Genomic DNA, 21,145 nt, shown 5'->3' on the forward strand with positions numbered 1-21,145 from the left:
TCAGCCTGCTGTGTTTGGTACCAGCCAGGGGTGGAGGGACTCCCTGAGCCTCCCTCAGAGGTGTCTGTGGGACGGGGACCAGAGCTGGGCTGCTTCCGAGGTGCTGACAGCCACTGAGTGACCTTGGGTAGCGTGGCTGTTGGAAGGTTTGTTTGCAGAGATTATCGTGGTGTGAAGGAGAGTGGAAGATGCTAGTTGTAGGTATTTAGTCTTGAGCACTAAGTAAAACGGGTATTAGGAAAAAAAATTACTAATTAAACTACTGTGAACTTAACTTCATTAACATACTAAAATACCCTCCTCTAAGCTGGACTGACACCTACTCACAGAAGCCACCCACCCTCTGACCATTCCTTCTGAAAAGCAAAACGCTATTTAACCATTCATCCAGGCGAATGATACCCGTGTAGTTAGAGGTCAGGTCATTTTACATTTTGGCTGTATAAAAGAAACCCCGTGTTACAGGGGAGGTGTGCTGGCTCGGGGAAATCATAGAATCATAGAATTGGCTGGGTTGGAAGGGACCTCAGAGATCATCAAGTCCAACCCTTGAACCACCGTTGCAGTTGCTAGACCATGGCACTGAGTGCCACATCCAGTCTCTTTTGAAATATCTCCAGACACGGAGAATCCACTACTTCCCTGGGCAGCCCATTCCAATGCCGGATCACTCTTTCCGTAAAGAAATTCTTTCTAATATCTAACCTAAACTTCCCCTGGCACAACTTAAGACCATGCCCTCTTGTCTTGTTGAAAGTGTTTTGGCAAAAGAGACCAACCCCCACCTGGCAAATACTGTCTGCCAGCCCTTCCTGCACAGAAACCGCTTTTTGCCTAAAAAGCAGCGGACGGACGTGTTGCCCGTAACCAAAACACAAACCAACAGAGTCAGCAGAGTTTTAGTCTACCCGAGCCCCTTCTAACTCTTAATTTGTCCATTTTTAAAATTTTACAACCAATATTATTTTATTTCTACTATAAACTGTAACAGACGGACCCCGCAGGGGGACAGCAGACAGACCCGGGCTGGGGACATCACTGGCGCCTCAGTGGCGTGTGGTGGGGGTCACTGCGCCCTTCCCGCGCAAACCAACGGCAGAGGCGCCGTTGCCCTGGCAACTCCCGGCTCGCGCCCGCCTTCCCACGAGAGCTGCTGCCGCGGCGGTTGGGCCGATTGGACCCTCCCCCCCTCAGCGCCCTGCCCTCAGACCCCCCCTCAGCGCTCTGCCCTCAGACCCCCCGTCAGATCGTGCCTTCAGACCGTGCCCTCAGACCCCCCTCAGCGCTCTGCCCTCAGACCCCCCCTCGGCGCTCTGCCCTCAGGCCCCTTCTCAGCGCCCTGCCCTCAGACCCCCCCTCAGATCCCCCCTCAGGCCCCCCCCTCAGCCGCCGCCCGAGGGGAGCCTGCGGGTCCCCAGCAGAGCGTCCTCCGGGGTGAACATGGTTCCAAGGTAGTTTTATTTTTTTAATGAAAGTAACTCTACGCGCTGCCCTGAGGCGTGGGAGCCGAGCGCTTCCCTGCCACCCCGGTAACGCGTCACGCAAATGGGTTAAAAAAGATCAATCCCGTTCGCATTGCGAAGTGCGGAAACTGAGGTCTGACTGAGTGCTGAGCTAGACCGTAACTTCAATGGTGGTTCCTCCAAGGCAGCGAGAAGGCTTAGCGGGGTGTGAAGGCTGTGTTTATCAATGCACCTTCATGTTTGGGAGCCAGTGGAAACGCAGCTATTTCAATGAGATAAATAGCGTGCAAAATCTGTGTTAAATTTTAGTAAATGGAAATGTGCTGCTTAGTGATAAGAATCAATGCTAAAATCTCATTTAAACAGATTCCCAATCCATCTTGCTTTGGAGTGCTTTATTTTGCTCAGTGGGATGCATACTCATTTTTGATCATTTCTTTTTTTGCTTCAGATGTGGATTAGTGGGAAGCGTAGTTGCAACAAAGCAGAAAGAAGCTTGAAAATGGAGCTGTGAAAGGGACCGAAGCAGCTGGTTGGAGAGAAGTGTAGTGCTGAGGCTTAGACAAAAGGCCCAAGACCTATAGACAAATCCTGTCATTTTTTACTAATAACCTTTGTATTAGTGGGTATGTATTGGGTTATAACAACAGTTATGCTGATGCCAGCAGCTACCTTTTGTATCAGTATGCTTATGCCAGCAATAAGCCATCTCAAAATACCATTTGTGCTGACCTGAGAGCTGGAGACAATATTTTGGAAAACCCTACTACCCATGTCCTGGGTTCTGACCAAGTCTCAGTCTTGGTTGGTCTGAGGGCATAAACCAGGCAGTTCCACATAGCAAAATATGGAAGTCATTCTCATTAGCTTATGGTTAAGGATATAAGGCTGGACCCCTTGCAGGGACTTTGGATGCCTCCCCTAGGAGTGGATGCACTGTGTAGGATTTTCCCACTTGCTGGGAAGAGCTCTCCAAATCCTCGATGCAACCAGGGCTCCCCAGGGACTGCAGATTTGGTGATGGGAACATCTGACAGTGGATGGATCTCTCTTCATCACTGTCTGTTCTATGTAGCAATGGTTTGATGCATTTCCCTGTTTTTTCTCTATTTGTCTGCTTTGAGTGCTTTGTTCTGTAATGTTTCTTATTGCATGTTTTCTGTTTTATTTAGTTATCAACAGTAAAACACATCTACTCTTTTCACTCTGCTGTCCAAGTTTCATTACCATCCATCCTCAATCAGCAGAACAAGCAACCAGATTTAATCATAAGCTGCTTAAGAGTAAGCTGCTGCTGAAGAGACTGATTTCCCCACTTGCCTGGTGTCGGGTCAGGGCAATGTGTAGAGCTGGTAAACAGGTTATGAACCTTCCAGTTGGCGCATATGTCCAACTGAAGCCTTCAAGAGCCCTCAGCCATACCAAGGAGGGACCTCCTGAGCCACTGGAGTTCAGTGGAGGGGAAAGGACCTTTGAACACATCCATTTGAACAGGGCTTCACTGTAAAACTGATAGAAATGGCTCTGTGGTTCAGTTGGAGTTGTGCAAGCTGCTGGGTAATGCAGGTATCGCTTTGGATTGGTGCCACTGGGTAAGAAAAGGACATGGAAAATCCACCTGAATAATAGCCACTTCTTATTTCATCTGTAGTGGGGAGAACAACTTGTTAAGGGATGCTGCAAAGCTATTTGAAAGAGATACTGTGACCAGAAAAGGCTCTTTCAGAGACAATAATTTGCATCTCTTTTATTGGAGAAATTTCTCATTCCCATTTATATCCTGGATATCCCCACTCTAAAATTTCTTGGACTTTACTGGGAAAGTGTTCTCATGGGCACTGGTCCAGGTAACCAAAACAATTTGAAGACTTACATTTTCCTTGTGTTCTAGCTTAACCATCCTTACAGATGATGCCTGTAAATTCAGATGGTGACTGAGGATGATGCCCTGCCAGCTGAGCCCTGTTATGTGTGTGGTGGTGGGATGCTGCTTGTAATGAGAATTGGGCTCTTTCTCCAAAATTAATGGAGAGCTGGGCACAGACCTCTTCCTTACAAAACCATTGTTAAATGTAGGTCTCATTTAAACTCCTTAAAGTACATTCATCAGGATTTCTGTCCTGGGTGTAGCCCAGGTTTAGAGGATGTCAGAGTGCTGTGTTCTGAAGCTGCTGGACCTCGTGTGCAGTGAATGTAATTTCTCTCTGCAGGTTTGCAGTTTGTCTTGGAGGTGGAGTACCATGTGGTGCATTCCCAAAAATGTATGAGCTGGAATACAAACTGAGTAACTTAGGAAAATATTTTGAAAGTGAATTTGGACCATTTGCCTTTTCTTGAAGTTTACCATATCAGCCAGCATTTCAGGATAGAAGACAGGGTTATGCAGGTGGTTAGGAAGAATACTGCTGTCAAGAGGCTTACAAAGGACTGAGGAGCAACATAGCAGAAATGCCCAAGGGTTTCAGAGGCTGTAAACGAAACTTCTTTTACTTAAGATGCCAAGGCTGCATCTGCCCAGCCAGCCTGAGGAACCTTGTCAGGCAGTCTGGTGGTGTGTGTGAGAGAGAAGCAAAGGAGGCACAGAAAGCAGGGATCCCCTGAAGTACAAAGGAGAACACTGCAGTCAAAGCTACACAACACTCAGAGCTGGAGAAATGCCTGAGCTGCAGACTTGAGGTCTGTGGGTAGTTTGTTTTTGCATTGGTTGCACATCCTGGGTTTGTTCCCATCTTCTTTTATACATTGTGGAGCAGAGGTACAGGACAGTCAGTCTCTCTGTGCCCAGCAGGATGATGGAGCAGATCCTCCTGAAGGCTCTGCATGTGTAAAGTGTGGAGGTGGTTGGTGGCAACCAGCATGGCTTCACCAAGGGCAAATCATGCCTGAAAGTTCTGGTGGTTTTTTGCAATGAGGTTGCAGTTTGGGTGAACAAGGAGGGAGCGATTGATGTCATCCACCTAGAGCTGTGCAAAGCATTCAGTGCTGTCCTGTGTGACATTCTGGTATCTAAACTGGGATGGTAGGGATTCAATGGATGGATCACTTGCTGGATAAGGAGCTGGCTGGATGGTGGCACTCAAGGAGTTGTGGTTAATAACCTGATGTCCAAATGAAGAGCAGTGATGAGTGGTGTTCCTCAGCTGTCTGTACTGGTTTAACATCCTTGTCAGCATCATGGACCGTGGAGTTGGGTGCCCCCTCAGTTTGCTGGTGACTCCAAGCTGTGTGGTGTGTGCTGGAGGGAAGGGAAGCCATCCAGAGGGACCTGGACAGGCCTGAGAGGTGGGCTCATGCTGACCTCATGTCCTGTAAGGACAGGGCAATCCTGTCAGAGTCAGGGCAATCCCCAACACAAATACCAGCTGGGCAGAGAATGGATTGAGAGCAGCCCTGAGGAGGATGACTTTGGGGTGTTGGTTGATGAGTAGCTCAACATAAACTGATGATGTGCCCTGGCAGCCCAGAAAGCCAACCATGTCCTGGGCTGCATCATCAGCAGGTTGAAGGAGGTTTTCTCCCCCTCTGTTCTTGTGAGAACCCACCCTGGAGTACTGTGTCCATTTCTGGAGCCCCAACATGGAGCTTTTGGAGCAAATAAAGAGTAAGCCATGAAGATGATCAGAGGGCTGGAGCAGCTCTGTTCTGGAACCAGGCTGAGAGAATTGGGGTTTCAGCCTGGAGAAGAGAAGGCTGCAATGGGGAGACCTTGGAGCACCTTCCAGTGCCTGAAGGGGCTGCAGGAAAGCTGGGGAGGGACTTGAGACAAGGGCCTGGAGGGATGGGATCAGGCAGAAAGGTTTCAAACTGAAAGAGGGGAGATTTAGATATTAGGAAGAAATTGTTTGGTGTGAGGCTGGTGACCCAGTGGGGAGCAGGGCTGCAAGAATGTCTCCAATTAGAAACTGGAGGCAGAGTGTGGGTCACTGCTCTTGTGCATGCAGTCTCTAGGACTCATGCTCCTGACTTACAGAACTTACTTCAACACAACTTTTTTTGTATATTGAAATGATGTAAATTGAGAGCACCTTTATCTGAGGGTAAGCATGCAAGCATGTATTTCAGATTTTATTTATAGGTAGATGGTTCCTTTCTGAGGCTCACCTGCCTTGATTTGAAGCCTTTTGTGTCCTACCCCAATTTCTAGTCTCTCTGCTAATGATTCACCAATTGTCTTTCCTCAATTCTTGTCTGACTGGTTTTCAAAGTGTAGAGTCTACTGCAGCCTTCAGTAGCCTTTGGAAGGGCATGGATGACTTAAATTGGGGTATTTGAGTGTATTTATATTCATATATAAATGGAGACGAGGAATACTTCCAAAGCAGGTGTTTCTCAGACATTTATAGAAAAATGTGTGATTTATGCACAGATCATTCCAGGTGAACCTTTTGCTTTGCCTGTAGCCTGTCTTCTACAGGCTCTTTGATGTGCTATGGATATTTCTGCTGCTGTTTTGGTCATATTTTAAACTTTCTCCTATCTTAAGAGATTAGATTTTTGTTTCTTTAAATAACAGGAGGAGTGGAGGGAGATAATGGATTGTTTCCTGGGCAGACACATCTGCAGGTCTTTTACAAGGAGTCCTTGACATAGTTGGAGCTCACGTCACCAATACCCCCTCCTTTCCTTTGCCTCTGCATTTGGAGATGTGCTTTACCAGGCCTCTCTGCTACTAAGCATTCTCTTCCCAGAAAATGCTGTGGCCTTTTTCTGACAAATATGTCCTTTTGCTGCGTTTTAAATAAACAAAAAAAAGTTTTTATCATAGTGGGGACCTCAGGTGAAGCTGTACTGAATAATCATGTAAACTGAGTCAGATCTCCTGCTGTGATAAAAAGTCACCAGATTTGGCCAGGGCAATCATGATCGGATTGCTAAAACCTTGAGAAGAGGAAAGTGCATGCATCTGCCTGCAGAATATCCTCTGAACATATTCTAGTGAAGTCCTGAGCTGTGTCAGTCATTTTCTGGAGCATTCACAAGTTAGTAGATGGGCAAGGGCTGGTTCAGCAATATAAAACATCTGCTTGCAGGCAGTGATGGGAACCCCCTATGCCTTCTCCTTGACAAAGCTGTGAGTTTCTAGGGTAGCAGAAGAAACTCAGATTTGCTGGAGAAGCAGACTGGAATCTAAAGGTTTAGAAAATAAATCCATCAGCTGTCTGTCTGTGTATATTTACTCATTCTGCCTGATTTTGCTGTCAGTTCATCAATTTTCAATGGCTTCTTGGCTCACCTTAGTGCTCGTTCCCCTCTTGTCCCTTTGGGTGCCCTGCAGCCAGGGTGACAGGCTGGTTTCAGCTGAGGAGTCTCCAGTCTGAGTGCAGCAGCCTCCTAGCAGAGCTTCTGTCTGACTCCTGCATGAGCCCCTGTGGGGTTAGGAAGGTGGTCTCCTCTTTCAAGGAAGTTTCAGCTAATTCTGAGCCCAGCATCCAAAGCTGCAGCCTTCTTGTTGCTGCCCAGCTTGCTTTAACAGAGGAGCAACAGAGTGCAGCTATTTGTTGCTTTGGCCCCTAGAGCCCTTCCTTACCTTGGAGCAGTGTTAGACCAGGAAGAGAAGGATCAGATTCATTTCCGAGGGATGTTTGTGTGCAACTGTGTTGCATCTAAACACCAAGTATGAAACTGAGGTTGATGAGATAAAAGCATTTGATAACTTGATAATTGTTTTGAACACCTACTTAGTTTTCTGCTATTCTCAGATGGCAAATTACTGACAACATAGTGCATGGATTTATGAAATGCATCTGTTTCCCTCTCTCTAGACTTGGCACACTTCATGGTCCAGCACACTTGTATCAGCAGCAAACAATGTCCTCAGGCAGATTTACTCAGGGTGGGTAACAGCTCTGCATAGCTCAGGGAAAACCAGGAGATACACCTGCAGAGCTTTAGCAGAAGTGTCTTCGAGCAACCTAATGCAGAGCAGCTGGTGCTCTGAGTTGTTCTTTAGTCAGTCAAAGCTCTCTAGCGAGTGATTATTTGCTGTGCTGCTTCACTGCAGACCTGGATTGAAGCACAAGTGGTAGGTCTGGGCCCAAGATCCATGAGGCACAAGTTTAACTTAACCACTCACTTGTGTATAAAAACCCCCAGAGAAAGGTGGCTGATGTGTGCACAGTTTTTTATCATCATCACTGTGGTTGGAAAGGATCTTCCTTCAACCATCAGTCCTGCACCACCATAACCAGTAAATCATTTCCCGGAGCACCACATCTACCTGCTTTTTTAATACCCTCTGCAACACCAACTCCTCCACCTCCCTGGGCAACCTGTTCACCATTCTTTTTAATCCTTTTGAGGAAATGGATCAGTTTCTTGGGCTCTCAGGTGACTCCAAGAATAAGCATCACCTTCCTGCCTGCATAAGGTCCAGTGGGTGTCTTTCCAAAGATGGGGAGCAATGAGCTCTCTAGGTAATAGGTGGTTGTTCTAGTCCTGGCTGCAGGTAAGCTTTGTAAGGCTTGTTTGAAACTCCTTTGCTGTCTGTAGCTTTGTGGGATGCTGTTTTGGAGAGAACCTGGTAGATACTGAGCTTTTAAATCAATCCCAATGAATGCAAAAGTTGCAGTTCCTTAGTAGAAAATATTTTTTGGTCTTCCTGATGCCTCACCAGAATTACAGTAACTGCCTCTTCCTCTGCAGCTTACAGTGCATTAGATAAGGACTCCCACTGCTCTTCTGAATAAAAATACATAGTGGGATGAGGGGGTGCTGCTGGTAAACAACCTCGTTTCTTGGAACTCTCACAACTGGTGTGTTTTGCAGCAAAACCCCCAAAAATCTGGAAAATAATAATTTCAAATTTCCCAGAGCAAAGGAGCTAAACAGGGCATTGCTGTGGCTCATTTTCAGAGGGAAAAGGTGTTATGGTTTGTTTTGAGGCAGACTGGCTTTAGCTATACCTGGCACAAGGGGGATGATGAAAATGTGAAGCTTTGCACAGCGTTTGGAGTGACAGGAACCTCTGCTTCCAGGGCAGTGCAGGTGTGAGTGGAATTAAGGTGACTGGAGAAGCACAGTTGTTCTCTTTTTCTCACTTCTTTGCATCCGTGGTTAGCAGCAGAGTATTTTGAACAAAGAATTTGATATGTGACAGTATTTGAGAGTCTATCTCCAGCACACTTGGCTAACACCCAACAAGCCCACCACATGCCTATTCCTGTCCCCACTCATGTCCATGTTCTTTTATTTCATCTACAGGAATATGTATAGTTTCCTGCACAACTATGTAATCTGTACCATCAGTCATGATTATCTATTGCCAGAGCTTTCTCCATAGTCCTGCATCTGCCTGCTCTGGAAATTCTCCTGTCTAGAGCCACAGGTAGAGCCTCTAGAATACAAATGAAGCCCCTGGTAAACTGCCATATTTTTCTGCCATCATCATGATTGTATTTATACTAGAAGATTTCTTTCCTGCCTCCATGGCAGCAGTGATTTCCCATAGACATATGGCAGCCTCTCTTGCTGTTGATTACATTTTTTTTCTTTGATGACTCTGCACCACCTGATGGAGGAGGATTGTTTGGGCTGCACAGTGTTACCCAGCACCTGTTCAGCTGGTGCAGCCCTGTAGTGCCTGGATACTGGGGGTCAGGTGTCTGGATTCCTGCATACTGAACACAGATTTTCTCTCTGCTGATTCAGTCTTTTCCAGTTCATTGCCAGACAGATTATGGCTGAAGCATCAGCACTGCATGGAAGCAGATCCAGACTTTGAGTAGAAAGACTTTGAGCTTTCAGGGAGAGCTTCCAATGTGCAGGGGAAGGAGTGACCACTGACATTCTTAATGCAAGGATGGCTGCTTGCCTGCTCTAGGGATGGGTGCTTTGGGGTGCACCAGGTACCAGCTGCTTTCAGTTTGTGGATATACAGCTCTAATGAAAGGCCATAAAGCTTTCTTTGCCAAGAAACTTCTGTAATACTGCTTCTAACAGTTCTGTAACTTCTGCTTCTAACAATACACCTTTGTTTCAGGATCATCTGTTTGCTGCTCTGAGCATCAGTTGGCTTCACTTCCAGAACCATGGATGAACTTCAGGATGTTCAGCTGACAGAGATCAAACCACTCCTGAATGACAAGGTAATGCTGATTGCTGCTTTGCTCTCACAGGTGTACTCTGGCTGACTTTATGGCTGGCAAGGAGCCCTTATTTCCAGTCAGGGAGAACAGGTTGCCCAGAGGAGCTGTGGCTGCTCCCTCCCTGGAAGTGTTCAAGGTCAGATTTGATGGGCCTGGGAGCAACATGGTCTAGTTGGCAGGTGGCCCTGCCCATGGCAGAAGAGGTGGAGCTAGGTGAGCTTTAAGGTCCCTTCCAGCCCAAACCATTCTGTGATTTTATGAATCTGTAAACAGCTTGAAGTACTTTAGGTACTGAAAAATGGTAAATGGTTCCCCACTCTGGGAACCCAGCCCATACTCTTCAAACCACCACAGTTCAGGGAAGTTTGGAGTCCCAGACAAATTTTATGTCATGCCTGGACTGAGGATTTACAAAGGCAGGGCAGAAATTGGACAGGTGGTACCATTTCTGACCTGGAGGAGCTGTGGGACCTCTTAGTAAGTTCATGCTTGTTAGAGAAACCTTGGATTGTATCAATTTTCTATTTTATGTTCTTTAAACTTCTGTTTAAAAGCTCCAGCCCAACTGGAGCAGTCCAGACTCATGCTCTTAGTACCTAAGTCATTATGGGCCATCCTGAGTCTTGTATCTGCAAACTGTGATAACAAGCAATGTGGTTTGGTCACTTCACACACCATCAACCTTGACTGTCAGGAATGGAAAGAGATTCCCAGTGTTTGGTGTTTGATGGCTGACATCAAGAGCGACTTTGTGCTGCCAAAGAGTTCTTTATTCACTCTGTGTGCTTGCAGAAGACTCTGCTGTCTAGTGCAGACGCCCATCAAAATGGGTGAAATCTCTGGAATTCTGCTACATTTCAGCCTGTGCTGTTTAGTTTTTGCTCATTTCTGCAGTGTGCTAGCTGGTTGGTATCTGTAAAATCTAAAAATGCAGCTGACATCTGCAGCTGCCTGTTCTTACAGCATGATGCAGACTGCTTAGACTTTTACCTTACCTTAAACCTAACTTTTTAAAATGTTTTCAGGGAAGGTGAGCCTTGTAAGAACAAAAATAGTGAATACCACCAGGTAAAAGTACAGAAAGGCCTTGAAAACAGTTTATAACTTCAAAATGAGAGATAAACATCTACAGTACACAACCTTCCTAAATGTAGTGCTCCAGCTCTTGCTCATGATTTTTCTAGGATTTTCCCCATTTGAGTTCCAGAGGGTAGATTTTCCTTGCTTCAGAGAGCTGACTGAAGTAGGAGGTCTTGAAACATTTTTTCCACTTTGTAGGTTTTCAGTGTGTCAGGTATTGCCTCAGCACTCCAATCATGTCCATGCTGTGGAGTCATCTGCACAGCCACTTCTCTTTGCTAATAGCTGGTTTCAAGCTTGAAATTATCCAGATGTGCTTTTTAGATACAGTTTATTAGTCAGATGGGTGTGGTGCCATAACCTGCTGTTCTCTGCAGCTTAAGGGTCCAAAATGTACTGAGCTGGCAGTTCACTAAGATTTTATTGACCATCCCTCTTTAGAGGAAGGAGTTTGAGCCACCATGGATTAATGGCCAGAAATAGCACAGTAAAACTGTTAAGGTGCTAAAGGGTGAGTGCTCATGAACTCTTCTGATACAGAGGATGCTGTACAGAGAAAAGGATTGGTAATCCTTAACACCCAGGGGATTTCTAAAGCAGACTTGTAGGGATCTCAATTTAGGGCCATTTGTTTACACATGGAGGTGCTAAGAGTACTCAGCTAGAAGAAAAGTTTGGGGGTTTTCTGGTGCAGATATGGTCCTAGTTGTAATTTTAGCACTAAGGTGCTATGGCTAAAACTCAAACACTGCCTCCAGCTTTGATGTCCTCACCATGGGAAGGACATGGATCTGTTGGAACAAGTCCAGAGGAGGCCACAAAGATGATCCAGGGGCTGGAGCACCTCTGCTGTGAGGAGAGGCTGAAGGAGCTGGGATTGTTCAGCCTGAAGAAGAGAAGACTCTGGGAGGACCTCAGAGCTGCCCCCCAATCCCTGAAGGGAACCAGCAGGAAAGCTGGAGAGGGACTTTGCATCAGCATCCAGTGACAGGACACGGGAAAATGGATTTAAACTGAAGGAGAAGAGGTTTAGGCTGCATCTCAGGAAGAAGTTCTTTAGTATGAGGGTGCTGAGACTCTGGCCCAGGTTGCCCAGAGAAGCTGTGGCTGCCCCCTCCCTGGAGGTGTTCAGGGCCAGGCTGGATGGGGCCTTCAGCACCCGGGTTCAGGTGAGAGGTGTCCCAGGGCAGGGAGGTTGCAGTAAATTATCCCTAAGGCCCCTTCCAAGCTAAGCCATGCCATGATTCTGTGATTCCATCTCAAATGATTTGTTCAGTCTTTTGCAGCATTTGACAGCACTCAGTAGTGTCACTTGCTCTGTGGTCAGAGCCAGAGTCCTGGGAAGCACAGGGGCATACAGATGAGTCCCTGCAGCCCTTCTTCAGCATGCAGCACACCAAATGGCTGCTGTACTTACTGTGCCTGGCTGTGTGTGTGGTGTCAGGCTCTGGGGAAAGTCAGCTGTGTGTTGGTGAGCCCAGCTGGCAGGCACTCTGGGTTCAGCAGCATACGGGTCACTGTGGTTGCTGGGGAGTGGCACCACGCACACAGCAGTCACTGCAGAGTTCCTGACTGCAGGGTTTGTTTTCTTGAGCTCTTTGTGTGAGGTGTGAGTGGTAGTCCTGCATGAGTTTTGCATCCAAGTTGATAATGACACCAGGACCAGACAAAACCCAACCTCATAACCAGCCTGACTTTGGGCAAAGTCCTTTCTATGTACATCTGTCCCTGCTTAACTCTGCTCAGCTCTGTCCACAGGTTCTCTCCTCAGCTGACAGCCCTGGGACAGCCCCCAGCAAACTTGGGTGGGTTTTCCAGTATGGGTCTCACATTTTGCTGGTGTCCTGACTGCAGTCAGACAAGACTGTGCTAAAGTAGAGAGATCTGTGAGGGGAACTTCCATGCTCATGATACTGTTTGAGGTGTTTTGCTGCTGCACTGTGCTAAACTCCTCCCCCCCTTTGTGTTTTGTTAACAGAATGCAGCTCGCAACTTCCAGGACTTCGACTGTCAGGTAAGACACATGCAGGGACAAGGAGCTATGGGCAGACTCCATCAGTAATGCTGAGAGAGAGAGATGAAAAACTTCTGTATTTTAATTTTAACTCCTGTTAAGGTTTAACCAATAAGAATCTGAAATATGTCCAGTTGGCAGAAATTGCCCTTCACCATTTCATGCAGAGCATGTTGTTCTGAGCTCTGAAGTGCAGACTTGGACTGCTCTGCTGAGGCTTTACAAGATCTCAAAGGATGGTTGGTCTCCTGAAAAGCAGTTTCTTTGAGACATACAATATGCTCAAGAGCTGGAGCTCTGCCATGTCCCATCTGGTTCACTGGCTGGGGAAGGAAGAGCCTGTGTGCTCTATTTGTGTTGAGAGGAGATGCAAGTCACCTGCTGCCCCAGGTACAGCACCCTTTCTTTTCTGGGCCTGGGTCATGAAGTGATCTTTTTTCTGGAAGGTTATTCACCTGACAGAGTAGTGTGGAGATGAGCCTGGGGCTCCTGGTGCCATAGGAATAATAATTTCAGAGAAGCTGTGGCACTACAAGCACCCAAGACAGAGGGTGAATTCTTCATTAGGCAGAGCAGAGCTCTGAGATTCCGTGGTGTGTTCTGCAGAGCACAGGCTGGATTAGTGTGCTGGGGAACCTTGCTGGCTTCCCCTCAGCATGCTGATAGGCAGCCAGCTGGGTTCCTTTCTCTTCAGCTGCAGGAGGCTGCTGTGTCTGTGGTGTTCTGCTTGGCACAGGATGGGCTCTTGCTCCTGTGTTACACCAGTGGTGTGGTGAGGGGGTAGAGCTGTCAGCATCACGTGAAAGCTTTTAATAAAAGTCTGCTGCTGTAGATAATTCCTGAAAACCTTCTGCAATCCTGTGCAAAACAGAAATGTAATAAATACAGTCCTAAGGAAGTAGTTTATATATTTTCCATCTCCCAGTTACAGACAGACACCAAGCAGATGCCTCATCTGGGCAGGCACATGTCTGAACTGCTTTAGCTTGATTCTTGGGGGTAATATTAGTGTTACCTTAAAGCCTGTGAGTACAAAAAATACGAATCTTGGCATGTTGTAACTTTAGTGTCTAGTCATAGAAGAAACAGCAGTGTTAGGCAATAATTTGTTTTAATTAAGGTCAGTAATGTGTTTAGAACACTTCCTAATCTGTTGTGTCTCCATCTGTCTTTCTGCATCTTTCCAGTCTGCCAGAGGTGCAGTGTGCTCTCAGGTTGGGTGAGGAATGGGAAGAAATAAGTTCAGTGCTTTGGAGCAAGAATGTTAGGGAGCACAGGCACTGCTCCTGGAAATCCAGACTGGAAATCCAGAGCACATCAGCCTTCACTGCAAATTCCCTTTGGGCTTGCCCGGCCCTGCCTGTCTGCCCTGTCTGTACCAAACCCCAATGTGGTCTTCAGAGCCAGAAGCATGAGTGGTAGGAGGGAGTCCCTGTAGCAGAGCTTTGCCTCACTGCTGCCTTTTCTCTCTGCGCTTTTCCTCTACAGGCAAAGCCTCTTTTTGCCCTTTTTTTTAAAGAACACCCCAAATCTGAAGCTGTGCAAGTCCCAGACATGGTGCTGCAACCACCCACTTGTGGTCTCAGCCTGTCCTGGTGGTGTGTCTCCTGCTGCTCCCTCTCTGCCCTGGGGCTGAGCTGCACAGCCAGGGAGGGACCTTGGGAGCCCTGGGCCAGGGAGGGACATGCTTGTTGCTTCTCTGTGCTTTGATTTAGATCAGCAGTGAGCTGGTGGCCATGGCAACAGTTGGGCAGGAGACAAGATGTTCCTTCTAGGAGCCCTCTTGGTAATTCATTTAGAATATTTTTTTTCAGCAAGAAGTTAACACAGTGTCTCTTGTGAATGTAAATGTTGTCCCAGCCCCACCTCCCTCCAGCATCTCTCCCTACCTGTGGTTTCAGGGCACACCTGGCTTGCCTGGAGTGTACCCCTGGGGCTGCTTTAGGTCTCAGTTTGAAATCTGTCAGGCTAGGTGGTGTGCTGGCTGCTTGGGAGTTTCTGCCTCAGTTGTTCACACCAAGAGCTGTACTTAAACTTGAAGGCTGAGCTCTCTTCTGTTGTCCTGTAAAATTTGCTATTTAACCTGCAAAGCACATCTGGCTGCCACGTTCAGGCCTCTGCATAACAGGTGTGTCTTTACTTACCAGTGTTTGAGAAGGGAGAAGTGGAAATTCAGAAGCTTGCTGGAGCTTTCAGAGAAGGGGAGGGCCTGTTGTCTAGAGAGAGACTTAAAAGCACTTAGGTTGAGGCAAGGGTTTAATTTGTCCAGAATTTCTAAAGGAGGAGTAGCTGTGGGTAGTATCTCCACTTTACTAGAACAGGCAGCAACTGGCCCAAATCCTTGAAGGCAGATTAACTAGAAGATAGTTTTCAGGTACAGTGCAGTGAAGTTCTCAATCAGCTTTTGATAGCAGTAACATGTGCAAGGAACCTGGTGAGTTTTAAGACAAAATATAGGGGGGTTGTGGGATAGATTGTATTGTCTGATACAGCACAGTGTTTGCAATCTGAGAGCCTGACATCAGTGATGGAAGGCCTGCATTCCAGACCTTTTTGTTTTCTAATAGTTGGGAAAAAATCCTGTTTTCCATAGAGATAAAGCTGTGGTTTTGCACAGAGATGACCACATCCTGGGCTGTACTTTCAAGGCTGCAGCCAGCAGGGCCAGAGACAGGCATGCCCTGGTAGTGACCCCATTGGCAATACAGGTCCAGTTTGAGCTCCCCAGTACAAGGCACTGATTTACTGGAGTGTGTCTTGTATTATTTCAGCCTGTGTGATTCTGTGTCCTTAGCTGTGGGGTGATTTGCTCCAAGTCCACCCCAGCTCTGTCCAGGACTGACTGATGCTCCTGCACAGCTTTGCCTTGGGGGTGTTCATCTTGTGGTGCCTTTAAATCTCCTTCAGGCTGGAAGCTGGAGGTTCAGAACATGACTGGGAGAGGTGTTTAGCTGAATCCCAGCTCATGAGCATATCATTGGCACAGTCCCTGGCTCTGAGTTGTGCAATGCCAGGCACACAGGTTGGGCACACAGGTTTCTGGAAAGCTTTGGCATGTGTTACTTTTCAGGGTAACAGGCATCTTTAAGGTTTGTAAGATCTTTCCTTCCTTTGGGCAAAATGAGTGATACCCTCATCCATTTCTGTTACTTTTCTGGTGTGTTTGGTTTTAGTTTTGAATAATTTGCCAGGATCAGATCTGGGCAAAGTCAACAGAGCATTCTCTTGCTTCAGAAATTTGTTGCTCTGGGTTAATGTGGTATGAAGCAGCTTTTAGCTTTACTCATACAGCTTACTTTAAGACACATGTGCTCTGGTTTTCTTAGTGTTCATCTACAAGCAACCTCAATTAACCCTGAAAAAGAACAGATTGCCTGGGCCTCAGTTAAAACAACCCCTACATAATCTGATAACTCTTTGCAATGGAGATGAAAAAGAGAGCTAGCATGGTGGCTTAAGGGTCTTTATCAATATGAATTTAGGCTATTCTCAGAAATAAAATGTATTAACCTAAATCTGAGACCTACTTTTTACTTGAAAGCTTTATGAAGCCTAATGAAATCCAGGCTTGGCTTCTTCTAATGTTCCTGGGCAGATGGTGGATTAAATAGTGTGTGTTGCTGGTGGGCAGATGGTGTGGTGACATGCCCAGTGAACAGAGCTGTGCTTGTGCTCTTACTGTTATCTGCAGTTTTGAGAGGTGGGTGCTCTGTGTGACCCTAAGTCTTTCACCCTTTTTTTCAGGTCTTTTTCTTTAAATATTAGTGAAGGAGGTTTGTGAAACTGTGCCAATAAATGTGCATTATGTTTCAGTCTGACATAAGCTCACGTTTGATATGATCTGTACCAGGTCTCTGCCTTCTCCTGCCTCTCAGCCTCATGACAGGACAGGAACATTTTCTCTCTGGCATGCACTGTACAGAAGAGGACCTGGGGTGTGGAGATGGGTCTGGGATTTGGCAGTGTTTGTAGAAAGCTCACAAGGTATGGAAGAGATGGAAATAAGTAGGCCCAAGACATGCAGAGTTCAGCTGCAATGGAGGAGATGAGACATACACAAACCCATGGAGAAAACAAAGTTAAGTTTCCCTGTACAACAGCAGGGAATTAACTGAAAATGCAGAGTTATTTGTTGTTCCCTGTGACCAGGGTAAAAGCAAAATATTTGAAGAGTTAACGACCTCAATCTGGAATTTTTTTGCCACTTTTTTCCTACTGAAAGTCTAATTCTTCAGTAAGCCTGTGTTTTTAGTGATAGAATTTTAGAGAACTCTTCCACAGTATGTTTGCTTGAAGCTTTTAATCTACATTTTTAGAAGTTTTCTTGCCCCAATCTCTTTGCTTTATTTTTGCTTGCTGTGCAGTAGGTGGTGTTATGGAGAGGTTATTGAAATATCCCATCATGTGCATTTGCTGATGTCACAGCCATTGAACAGAAACTGTGTTCATTTTTGTAAGGAAATCAATAAAGCCAGCTTGTGATTGCCACACAGTGGCACGGCATACAGGATGTTTTAAAGCATCTCCTGTTTATTGTAACGAGAAAACATGAAAGGTTAGCATGTTGAGGAAGGGTTTGCTTTCTCTGTGTGAGTAACAGGAGAGCTGTTCTCACCAGCATGGAAACGTTTTGTCTGGGATGTTGAGGATCATTGTTCTTTTGATTTGTACAGTGAGTTCTTTCTGTTTCTTGTTCCAAATGCTAGAGTGAAATGAATTACAATCTAAAAAATATTTTGAATCTAGAAAGCAAATTTCTTTATTGCCTACTAAATTAGGAGCTGCCCCTCATCTTACTAAAACTGCTGTCACCATCAAAGTCTGGTTTTGACGTCTGCCAACATCACAGCAACAAATTACCTGTAAAGCTAAAACTTATTAAAATGGAATTTTATTTTGGAAAAAAAAATTCATTACTCTTATTTCTTGGATCACTCTTCCTCTGATTCTTCTTGTCACTGGCTTTCCTTAAAAAATCCTGTTTTCTTTAAAACTACAGTGTTGAGTTCTAGAGAGCTTCTGCTAGCTGGAGTTAGACTGAAACAGGATTTTTATTTTTAAACCTGTGAGCACAGTCCTTCCATGGGGTTTACTTAAACGTTACTTTTGCTTTTTGTGTGCTTGTGACAACAGTGTGCTAAAGAGGCTGATTATGCAGATGTGGCATTTGAAGTTCCTGTGCTTTTTTTGTTCTTGCCAGTGAGCTCTTGCAGCAAAGGAAATGTGTGTGCATTGGGTTGGGAGTGGATTTGCCTCTCTTCAGAAAAAGGGATGGTGCTTTTCCACTCTCTGATCTGTTTCCATCCCTTATGCAACACCCATCGATGGGGTGTCAGAGCAGCTAGTGAGTAATTGCAGTACCAGTTACAACTCAATGCATTAGACTCAGGGCTAGTTCCCAGGGACATTGTAGACCTGGAGGCACAGATCAGGGCCCTGCTTTCTCTTCTTTAGGAGATTTTAAGATATTCATGGCTGTCAGCAAGATATCAAAATGTAGTTGAGCACATCATGTCAGCAAATGGACTGTCCTTGGCTGGAGATGGGGCACAGAGCAGTAGAAAGAGTACTAGAAAGGGTGAGGGATACACACTAGGTCTGTCCTTCAGCATCATGTGCCTTAGGAGCAGGACCACACAAATACTTTCTTGTCTGTACAGTACTTGGTTGGGGATAGCCCAGCAGCACCTTTGTCTCCTGATGCATTTGTGTAACCAGATTACACACCTCATTCTTCTGCTGCTCTTGACTCTTACCTGGCATCTCTGTAATTTAAGACTTAATCCAGTTACACAAATTATTAGAAATCATTGCCTGCTTGCATAGATGATATTGTGTTCTCTTAATAAGTTTTTCCTCTATGGAAGTGAATAATTTCATTCAAGATGTTGCTTTAAATCTGATTTAGGCTTGCTTCCCACACAGCCGTCTCCTTCAGCTCCACTGTTTCCAAAATAACTTTGCACAGAGAGGACGTGGTAAGCATTTACCTCCCAACTGCACTGAGGGCTGTGGTACTGTCATGGGAAGAGTTACCAGATGGGGGATGGTTTACACTCTTAAAATATTTTTTTTTCTTAGCTTGTAAGCATGTGTTGTTTTAGCAACGTGTAGAAATTTGAGGGCAGCTGTTGCAAAAAGCAAGACAATAGAATCTCTGCTTTGATCTCTGTGGTTAAAGCTGTGCTGGGTTGCCTGAGGAGCATGCTGCAGTTGTTTTCCACCTTTGCCAAGACTTGACAAAGATCACAGACAGTAAGTAGTAGCTGTAGCTACAGCATCACTGAAAAAGGAGAAAACCTGACCTGAATAATCTGTGTCTTCTCCACCTCGCAGCAAAGCAGCAGTGGCAGTTTTCTTTGCCTTAGGTGAACCACAGCCTGAGTGTCCTTAAGCTGGGTGGTGGTGTGGATGTTTTTGGGCCTCTACGAGTACAGACATCTGACAAACTCAAGTGGAACATGAGCAGTAGTGCCTCTCCTGCTCTGCATTCTGCCAGATTTTCATTTTTTAAAGAAGAAATTGAAGGACTTTCAGTCAGTCTCCAAATTAAATTCTCAGTTTTTCCAGGGAATTAATTTTGAATTTTGAGCAGCTTCACATTTGGAATAAAACACATCTGGTAATGCCAGAAAAAAAATTAGTTGTGGAAAGCAATAGTAATAAGAATTCTCATTGTTAATCATTCCCACTGTGAAGCAAATGGTTTACTTCAGACTTTAATAACTTAGGAAGTTTAAGCTGACCTGGAGCTTAGGAGTGTGGCTGGGATTTGTCTGCAGTCTGGTACCTGGGTTCCTCTGCTGCCTGGGAGCCCCTGGACCTGGAGGCATTAACACCTCTGCCTCTGCTGTTGGATGCCTCGTGCCCTCACTCAGAAGTATTTTTTCATAATATGGAAACCATTCTGTGACACTTCATTGCTTCCCTCTCTGGCCCAAGACAGAGGGTGGCACTCAGAGGTGGTTCCCCCATTTCAGCCTTTCACCACCTGTAAGGCCAAGTGCAATAATGTCCCAGTCTGCTCTGACCTGCAAACCCCAGCAAGGGACACACCCCTCCCAGCAGTTCCTGCTTGTGTTGAATCTCAGGTGTTCTAAAGCTGCTCTTAGGTTGTGTCTTAGCACCTTGCAATGCCTAAGCCTTTGTGCTTCACACACATTTCATTTAAGTGCAGGGTTCTTGGATATAAGGAGTGATTCCCAGGAGCTGGGACCATAATGCACACAGCAAAGCAAAACTCCCAGGGCTGTCAGAGGGAGTCAGTAGCTCTGCTGGCCTTTCTCTGGCTGCTCTCTGTTCCTCTGCCCAAGCCCTACCTGAGGGTGTCTCTGGCCAGTGTGGCTGAGGAGTGCTTCCACATGGAGAGATCCTCTGCTCTGGCTTCCCAATGGAGTGGGACAGTGAACTCAGTCCTGCTCTCCCCCACTCACAGGTTTCCATGGGACCATGGGGCAGGGCAGAGGGAAGAGAGAAGCACACTCTATAGCACTTCACTATCAGCTCAGCCAGTCTGTAAGAAGATGCATGCAGAATTTCAGTTTGATTTAGGTTGTGCCAGTGGTTGTTGTAGTCTGCCTGAGGTCACAGGAGAGAGTTGAGGTTGCTCTTGGTGGACCCTGAGGATGGAACACCAGTACCTGGGTGCAGTGTTCAGGAAGAGAGGAAGGGGTGGTGGATGTAGGTAGGTGTTAAATGGATATTGTTGTTCTGATTTGGCTCTTAACTAATGTCAGTGAATAATTCACATTCCCCAGAGGCTGAAATCCCAGGCCTGAATAAGAACTTTGTTTTGTCTGTGATAGTGTGAGTGCCCAAGATGGGGATCAGAGAAGCTACAAGGCTAGGAGGCAGGACAAGGGGAGGAAGGATCAGTCTGTTTGACAACACTGTGGCTATTGAAAACAAGAAAGCATTTTTCAAAAAGACAGACAAAATGGATTTGAAGGCTGTGTAGACTGCTCAGACTCTGAAAGCAGGGCTCATGGAAGAACTCTCCATAGCAGAAAAAAAAATTAATTTTTTTTTCTCCATGCAAGTCTGCCACAGAGCAGGTCCCAGAGATCACTGTGCTGGGATGCTTATTAGAGGGTCAGCAAAGACCCTGCCTTAAGCCACAGCACCTACTCCAGAGGCTGTAAAAAAGCTAAAATGTATGCATTTGTAGCAAGTTGTCAAGACTGGATCAACCCAGGAGTTTTAAATGGGTGAAAGGATGAAATGAGTTCTTAGTGAGAGGTTATGCTCCTCTGCCAAAGTTGCCAAGGACAGTGCTTCCCCTGTAACAATTTTTAAAACAAATCCCGGAGGACATCTGGGAATTCACTGACCTGCTGTACCAGGCAGGCTTACACAGCTAGTAAGGAGTGGATGGATTACAGTTGGGTAAATATTGGGAAAGTGTCAGTGTAGCTTTTGTAAAAGGAAGAACTGCAGAGCTGTTGGAATTTGTTGAGGGAGTCAGTAACCATATAAATAAAGGCCATTTAGTAACTATATAAATA

General features: G+C 46.0%; 1 protein-coding gene across 1 annotated transcript in view; it reads left to right on the top strand.

Moving 5' to 3' along the window:
• NDRG3 (NDRG family member 3) overlaps positions 1-21,145 on the top strand; it is a 59,964-nt gene that overhangs the window by 20,440 nt on the left and 18,379 nt on the right. The window contains 2 exon segments of the mRNA XM_030462971.1: positions 9,442-9,547; positions 12,606-12,641. Coding sequence (XP_030318831.1) covers positions 9,491-9,547; positions 12,606-12,641 — 93 coding nt within the window. The 5' untranslated portion in view covers positions 9,442-9,490.

Source organism: Calypte anna, chromosome 20 (assembly GCF_003957555.1).
Source record: "Calypte anna isolate BGI_N300 chromosome 20, bCalAnn1_v1.p, whole genome shotgun sequence".
Taxonomy (NCBI): Eukaryota; Metazoa; Chordata; class Aves; order Apodiformes; family Trochilidae; genus Calypte; species Calypte anna.